The 8,458-nt window shown below is 47.0% G+C and overlaps 1 protein-coding gene across 1 annotated transcript; it reads right to left on the reverse strand.

Annotated features, from left to right (window-relative positions):
- Positions 1–2,569: 2,569 nt before the first annotated feature.
- LOC137887195 (homeobox protein MOX-2-like) lies at positions 2,570–8,012 on the reverse strand (the record flags this gene model as incomplete). The annotated part of the gene is made up of 2 exons (XM_068730005.1): positions 7,014–8,012; positions 2,570–2,742 (listed from the first exon to the last, which is right to left on the reverse strand). Coding segments are annotated over exons 1-2 (744 nt in total), but the record flags the coding sequence as incomplete, so codon positions are not given.
- Positions 8,013–8,458: the final 446 nt, after the last annotated feature.

An 8,458-nucleotide genomic window follows, 5' to 3' on the forward strand; every position in this document is an offset into this window, starting at 1 on the left:
ACTCACACACCAGCACTCTACCTGCACTGCTGGACGTAAATCCCAACACATCTCACTCAAAAGACTCAACGTCCATTTCATCCTCCGATCGGTGAGAAGAACTGATCCAACTGGTTCAAAACGTTCAAGCACTAGAGGACGGCTCAGCTCCTTTGTATTTAGAGCATGAAACACATTACTGATACCGAAATATATCATAGACACTTGTTATTTTTGCCAGGTGGCATCGAGGTTACTTCAGCATTTCAATGACTTTATGTCAACGTGTCAATACAACCTAAAATACAGTCATTTAAATGGCATTAAAACAATAGTAAAGATACATTTTTTTAGGTTAAAACCAAAAATTTTTGGCAAAATTTTGCCAGGTCTAAAATGCATGATTGCTGATCACTTCAATCCCATTTTTTGTTTCCTCTCCCAAGTTGTTATAAAGTCCAAAATGTGTGGCCCCTGTAGCTCCACCTCTGCCATCAACAAAACATCAAACGACTGCTGTGGCCAAACGTGTGTGTGTGTTGCCAATATTCAGCTCACTATCTCCCGCCGATATATATATATATATATATATATTTCCTCGAACGTAATGGTCACACAATTAACGCTGCATGAGCTGAAGACACTCGATGCACATTTTATGCTTCGCGGCACAGAAAGATTATTTTTTAACGGTCCGAGGCTGAAGTGGAATTACGATGGCAAACCCCTCTGCGCTCGGTGGTTAAATGGTTTTTTTTTTTGCCTGACATGGCGGTATTCCTCAAATTCAGCTTTTTGTAACATGGAGCAAAGGCAGAGGTTTACTTTCACCAATTTCTAACACGGGTATCGCTTTGCGTGTCACAATTTCCAGTTGCGTAAGAGCTTCAATGCGGCCGTTCAGGTTTACTGCTCACATTACTTTGAGAGGCCAATAAAACACACTTTTATATTCACTGGGAAGAAATCATCAGATGGACACTTTTGAGTGCAGGCGATACATTTTTAGCGCGGGGGTGTCTCAAGTGGGAATTGAACCGCTAATCCCGAACAACATTTACGACAGCCAAATGGTTTCGGTATCTGCGGTACTACCGGCATTTTTTTTGAGACATTCAAGGCCTGTAGACTTCTCACGGTAGACCGTACTATATGTGATGACAAGGAAAGCAACGAATAGCATTAATGATGGCTAAATGGAATGGAGCCATTTCTTTTTACATTCAAAATGTCCACAGTCATCAACTCATTTAGTATTTTTGCTCATGCAATCTTCGTACCTTTTTAGTTTCGTATGACGTACATGAACACATAATCTATTGATCCTGATTGGGCTCTGTACGCGTAAATCTGCCGACACCACGGACGCCTTGTAGTTTATACTGTCGCGCTCCACTAATGCTAGTGTGGAGGCCGCGGACAAGTCCGGACAAGTCCGCACCGCCACAACAAATTGGCGGACGTCCCCACAGTGCCACACGCTCAAACCCTCTGATGACCAAAATGTACGTCTCGTGGACCGGAGTGCGACTCGGGACGCATGTTTCTGTCCAAACCCCGAGTTTGAGAGAGTGGTAACTCGACGGGCATTCTGTTTCTTCGGACGCGGTGGATTTAAGATGATGCGCACGAGTTTGCGTTGACGAAGCGAGTTCGTAAATAGTGGCTTCGAGCACTCTGGCACAAACCGGACTCTCCGCGCTCCGTCTGAGGAGACGAAGCAGCAGAGCGCAGTGAATGTGTGACGAGCAGCTGAAATCACACATCCGCACAGACCGCAGGTCCATCGTTTTATTTACTTTGCACAAAATTTTCACTAAAAAGAACTTCAAGCGTCGTGACCTGTAGACGGAACCCGAAGATCGTTTGCAAGTGACTGTCTGAAGCTCGGGTCGGGTATCCACACTCTAACGTGGATCCTGGTGGACTTCATGCGCGCTAGCGGAAAGTAGAACTTTGGCTCGAAGCTCTATCTCTGGGATCTGAAGTTGGGATTTGCATCCGAGACATCAGCTGAAACGCTCAGGTTTCTGTCTCCAGGCTGTGTTTTTTACGCTCAATCTGTACTGTATCACGCTGCAAAATATCACTGGCGAGGTGTCAGCTAAGTGTGACCTACGGCTCCCAAACGGCTGTCAGAGAACGAAGCGGCTGTACGCCGTTTCCTCGCCCCCCCCCCCACCACCAACCATTTGTCTCCTGTTATTTATTTCACAGTCCAGCATTTTACAGCAGCCGGGCCCACGCTCGGAGACCAATTTGTGCGCGCAGGGGTGGTGGGAGAGAGGAAGTGACTTGCTAGACAGCACTTCCTTCAACCCGTCTCCCCGCCTCGACTCTGGCCCGCTTGAAAGAACGGACAGGAACATCTGGAATACGATAGTCCCCGTCTCACGGCCACATCTGGAGCACAATAGCCCCCTCGAATCGAAAAAGCTACGAAAACACAGTAGCGAGCTGAGAAAAGGCTTCTCGCCGTGCAGAGGCCGCCTCTGTTTTCACAACACGGCATTAATGTGCTAATGGGGGGGAGGGGTTGGATAATGTCTGAACCCAGGGGGGAGACAAGCCGCGGTGGGTGGGAACATACTTGTCTTTCAGTGAGGTCGAGGTTGACGGCGATCTCGTAGCGCCTTAGTCGGGTTAGGTAGTTGTGGTGGGCAAACTCGGCCTCCAGCTCTCGGATCTGCTCCTTGGTGAACGCCGTCCTCTCCTTCCTGGGTTTGCTGCTCACGTCGGACTTGTAATTCCCGTCCTGGGACTCTGAAACCAAACACCAAACGGGTTTTCTGTTTCCACTCAGATTCATATGCAACAAAAATACAAAATAAGGCCAAGGTCACGTGGCAGGTGCAAGTCGAGCAAAGGGGGAGAAAAGCGGCGAGGTAAGAGAAACAATGGGAGCTGTCAATCAGGCTTTATTGTTCAGGTATTGTTTATGAACACTTTAAGTGTCTGGAAGGACTCACGGGCGGCTACACATGTGCGTCTGACTCCTATACTGCCAACATGGGTTTCATTTGTCTGAGTCTTAAAGGAATCTGCTGATTTTCTTTTCTTTTTTTTTTTAAAACATGGAACAGAGCAGCTTTGCATGATACGTGAAATTTATACGTTTCTTGCTCCTCGTTTGATGGCAAAATCAGCCAAAGTACCATTATTTTCCCAAACATTTTTAGTTTTTCTTCCTTTTTCTCAGCTTTGCATGTTTTGATTAACTTTTTTTTTTTTTTTGCACATTTCAGAACGCCAGTAAAACAATAAGTTTCCAGCAATCCAAAAAATGAACAGTACTGAGTTTACAGTAGATTACATAAAACATTACCTGATATATGGGAAGCTGGGGGGGGGGGGCAATTTAATGAATAAGTGATGTTTTACCCTTTAATAAAAATGTAATACATCTACGTGTGGGCGGCGAATGCAAGGCTACATTTTTCATTTCATTGAGGGAAATGTTGGCTATACTAGTGAAAACAAATGCCCAGCATGTGTCATCACAGCTTCAGCTCATCAACCCCGGAAAAATACATTTTTGTTTTGTTACTTCCACTTTCCGAAAGGCAACACACGCACAGTCAATTTGCCCGTCAGAACTTTCCTATTGTTACAGCCTTTTTGTGGTTCCTCCGTTTGGAAGCGCTTCACTTACACATTGCACTCGAAAGGCGGCGGTGATTGCACGCTAATTCATCTGCGGTGCTGTTAATCCCGGCCAGTCAGACCGTAAATAGTCCTGCGGCCTTGTGAGCCAGACTCACAAAATGTTTCGCGGAGCCTCGAAGCCACGTCAGAGGACGCGACTACCTCCTCACCTAAGATTTCCACTCCTGTCGGTTCTGTCAGAAAGAGGATCTTCCTTCTAATTAAGTGTTTCAGAGCAAAATAACTCCCTTGAGAGGCGGCAGAGAAGACGAGGGGTAAACTGCTCTACCAAAGTTATATTTGTGCGGCACTCGCGTCGTTTCTAGAGCCGAGGGCAAACAGATATATGAACTGCAAGAGTTGCCGCATGAGTTTTATGCAATGAAACAGATCATTGCTTGACCCGCAGCCTGTGTCCGGCTCCCCCCCATGACCTGCCTTTCCCTCCCTGTAATTTCAAAACGAGCAGTGGCTGATTGAAGCGGCCCTTCAGACGTATTTATCCTCTCTCTCTCTCTCTCTCTCTCTCTCTCTCTCTCTCTCTCTCTCTCTCGCTCTCTCTCTGGTAAACACAGACATTGTGTAAAGAGAAATAAAAGAATAACACAGCCAGCTGGTTCGGACCAGCAGGCCTGGAGTTAAAACGAGCGGCAGGCTTTTATGAGACAGCCACTACACCACAGCAATTAGGTCCCCGCTGTAACTTTCATCTCTCCACAAAAAAGGGGGAATAATATGAGAAAAATAAGCGCCACCAGACAGGGCACGTCATCTCGGGTTCCTAAATGAGCTGAGCTCAGTTAAGGAGGGTCCCCTCTCAAAACTAATGTCTTAAGAAATTAAGAATGGACAGAACAAAAAAAAAGTTCTCTCTCATGGTGGAACTTTGCGTGTTTTTTTTTCCCCTTTGGTAAAATAATATTGCACCAACACGAGGATGAAGTCCAGCCGTGAACCCGACACATTTTTCTAACGCTTCTTTTAGGAGAAAGCGTCATGCCAGCGAGAGGCCTCCAGCACCAACGCCTCAACAAAATAAGACTTCAAGCACCTTTTTATTGTTCCTTTTTTTTTTTAAAAGGACGACCACTCCCTTGACGGCACCCGGTCCGCGTCGCGCCAAACTCTCCAGCTTGACCGCCAAAAAAAAAAAAATAAATAAAAAAATTTGCAGGTTCTGCAGAAACCAGACACCCAAAAAAAACCCACCAGGGAGCTGGCTCATCTCATTAGCCCACCCTGCGGCCCTCCTTGAGGAAACAACCACAAGTATCAGACACAGAGCGTTGAGATGCCTCACATTCGAAGGCTAAACCTAACTATGGAAATGAGCTCTCGAAGGGGTTTTGTTATTATTTCTGTATCTGAAATGTTTTCCTGGTCCAGATGGTGAAACCTAACCGCGGCTCTATCTCGTGCAATTTGGCGGCGGCGTGATATTTAGACAGCCGATCGAGTCGGCAAACCTAGTTAGGCCCCGATAATCAGCGTGATTGGCGTTAGCGCGCGGCTCGCGTAATGAGTATGCCGTAGAGCTATTGTTACAGGGCAAGTGGGATTTGGAGGCAAAGGGCTCGGTTTCCAAATGATTTGACAAAGGAGGGGAGGAAAGAGGAGGCGGTGCGCTGGATTTGTGGATTAAATATACTATTGCAACATTTTGCACGTGGATAATGTGGTTATAATAGACATTTAGCACAGACAGAACTATAAAACTGAAAATGAGGCTCTCTGTGTTACATAATCTGTGTTACATGAACCTTTAATTTAACTATCTAGTTCCTGCTAAATCAGTGAGCAATGTGGATTCTAACTCTTTCTGGTATTTTGGTGTTATAACCTGAATTCTCACAAATATATTTCCAGTGCAGTCACAACGTCTATTCATTGCAGCCTGTCGGAGGGAAGGCCCCGCTCTCCGAGGGGACCTCCAGCATCCTAATCACACGCAGGAGTTTCAGTCGGCGGTCAAGTGCAGGTGACACGCTGCCGCGCACACAAAGAGGCCTATAAAAAGGGTCGCCCGGGTCGGCGCTGAGGGCCCGCGATCCTCAAATGGACAGAAAGAACGGCGAGCACACTTTCCCTGGAAAACCTAAGAACTCTAGCTAATATCACGTTCCCTCTGCAAGACCTCAAGGCGACCCGACCCCTCGGCGGTTTGTCACGGCGTGATTGATTATCGCGGCGACTGCAGGTTGGAAATGTCCCGCATGTCATCGGGGAGGTGTCGCCTACTCGAGTACAATCCTTAAAAAGAGAGATTTGTTCAGAAATGTGCAAAGAGATGTGGGGGGTTTTTTTTTGGTCCCCTGTTGGTTAGAATTTGATTATATTATTATTAATATACAGGTTATATGATTAAAGGACAGTGTAAAGCCTTAAATGTAGCTTTATAATTTGTGGTTTATCTTCAAAAGCTGCACACACCGGCCAATGACTATTAAGAGATCAAAGTCAGAAGTCAAGTCACAGAAAAGTCATAAAACAAAAAATAACAGTGTTTTGAAGCTGCCAGCGCTGGTTCACTTTACTGTACAGAACATACTATATATATATATATATATATATATATATATATATATATATATATATATATATGTGAATATAAATCCATTTAATAAATCTGACTTCTGATAATAACAGTTTACTTGTGGTATTAAAATTATATTTAATCATTCTTAAAAGTGCATTTATTTGAGGATAAAATAAAACCAACATCACATCCTACACAGGTACTTTTCATGTCATTTTATGTCAGTAAAAGCTGCCCGTGGTTTATTTAAACGTCAACATTGAGAGAAGAAAGAAAAGGCTGAAGAGCCTCCGTGTGAGTCGGGTGTTTAGTGTGGCCGCGAGGCGCCGGTGTAGCCTTTTACAATCCGTGACATTAATTCTTTGCTGTGAAACTCACTCTCTGCTCTCTGAGGAACAAACCAGGTGTGATTTTCTTTTTCTTTCTTTTTTTTTTTTTTTTAAAACAAAGCATGGCTAAGGAGTCAGATGTGCCCACACTGGCAGCGATGTGGCCTTTCGCTCCACGCTTCAGTCCGCCTGCTGCAGCGGCCTCCCTGCCTGTCAGCCGACACCTTAAAACTGCTCCTCACACCGTTTTTCTTTTGTTTTCCTATTGGAGCTGCAGAAATCTCAACAGTAATGTGCTGTTGAGAGATCGAGTGTGTTATTCTTCTGCTCTGCACGGAATCTTAAAAAAAAAATAAAAAATGCTGATATTTATGGGATGATGTTTATCTAACAATAAGACTGAATAATGAGATGTTGGAAATGCTGCCAAAGAATTTTACATCTAGTCTTGCGTTGCGTAATGCGTCACAAGCAGCTCATTTAAATCGTGAAATTGTAAAAGTAAAAACCTCAGCTCCTCTGACCTGAACTGTCACTTTTCCTCTTGCCGCTCCTCTTCTCGGCCTCAGCAGGTGACAGAGTCTGTCTGCCAAAGTCTGCAGGCACACAGGAGGCCCCCGTAGGGGTGCTGCCGATGCCCAGACTTGGGGTGCTGGCGCACATACTGGGCCCCCCTGGGTGGCCCAGGTCCGGCGGTGCGGGCCCGCTGTCGTGGGCCGAGTGGGAGTGCGGGTGGCAGAGGTTGTGGCGCGTGTTCCCGCCAGGTGACGGCATCTGCGGGATGTGCCACGATGCGTGGTGCTGAGGCGGGTGGTGGTGATGCTGCTGCGAGGGCAGGTGGCCGCGGTGAGGGTGGTGGTGGTGGTGGTGGTGGTGGTGCTGCCCGGCAAACAGGCCGTCGTCCACCGGGTAGCTGGAGATGATGCAGGGAGAGGGCGAGGAGGTGGAGGAGGAGGAGGAGGAAGAGGCCAGGTCAGGGTAGGAGACGTGGTCCGAGCGTCCGTGCAGAGTCAGGGGAGACTGGGTGAAGGCGGGATGCAGGGCCTGCGCCGGGGCGTGGGGGCTCCGCAGGCACCCGAACAGCGTGTGATCCATCGCGTGCAAACACACACAAACACACACAAACACACACAAACACACACACACACACACGCGCGGCCCTCCAGGAAAGGTGAGAAGGGCAAGTGAAAGAAGGTAAAGTTACTAAATCAACCCCAAGAAGAAGAAGAAAAAAAAAAAAAATCACAAGCACATATCCAAGATCCTTTGACTATCCCAAAACTTTTTTTTCCTCCTCCAGTTTAAAAGAAGTCAAGTCTACTCTCGATTAGTCAGAGCAGAAAAGCAAAGTGCGTTTTGAAGACGGGTGTCCTGCGGTAATCCGGAGCGCGCGGCCAGTTGCCAGGCTGTACAGGATAAACAGTTAGCCCAGGATAAGCTGCAGCAGAGCCTCTCGGATGTCAGGAGGAACGGAGGGGACTGGAGCTCGAGGCTGGGAGCAGGAGGTGCTTCCCACTAGGAACTGCAGAACGAGGGGAGCCGGGCGGAGGGGATGTTATAAATAGGGTGTAACGTGAGAGGGAGGCTGGGTCACAGGCTGCATACGCGCTACTGACCACATACATATGATCGCCCTCCAAAAAGCACAGCACAATAAATCTGTACTATTAAAATGGCTGAGCCTCAGGAAAAGAGGGCAATTTATTTTGGACTTGGATCTGACCTCCGGTGGCCATCTTTTTCTTTTTTTTTTCTTTCCTGAAAGAAAACAGCCTTAATGGTTCGTGGGTGGGGCTGTGTGTGTGTGTGTGTGTGCGTGTGTGTGTGTGTGTGTGTGGGGGGGGGGGGGGTGGGGAGGCGAGGTGTCAGGGGTTAACTCAGCGTGTCGCCCTGTCTTTGTCAGCTCTGACCCTTTAAAATACCGTCAGTCTTGTGGAGGAAGGCTTCAAAGGAGTTTCCTCTGCACGTT

The sequence above is a fragment of the Cebidichthys violaceus genome, unplaced genomic scaffold (assembly GCF_023349555.1).
Source record: "Cebidichthys violaceus isolate CVI_PGR_0920_01 unplaced genomic scaffold, fCebVio1.0.p SCAF_482, whole genome shotgun sequence".
In the NCBI taxonomy this organism is placed as follows: Eukaryota; Metazoa; Chordata; class Actinopteri; order Perciformes; family Stichaeidae; genus Cebidichthys; species Cebidichthys violaceus.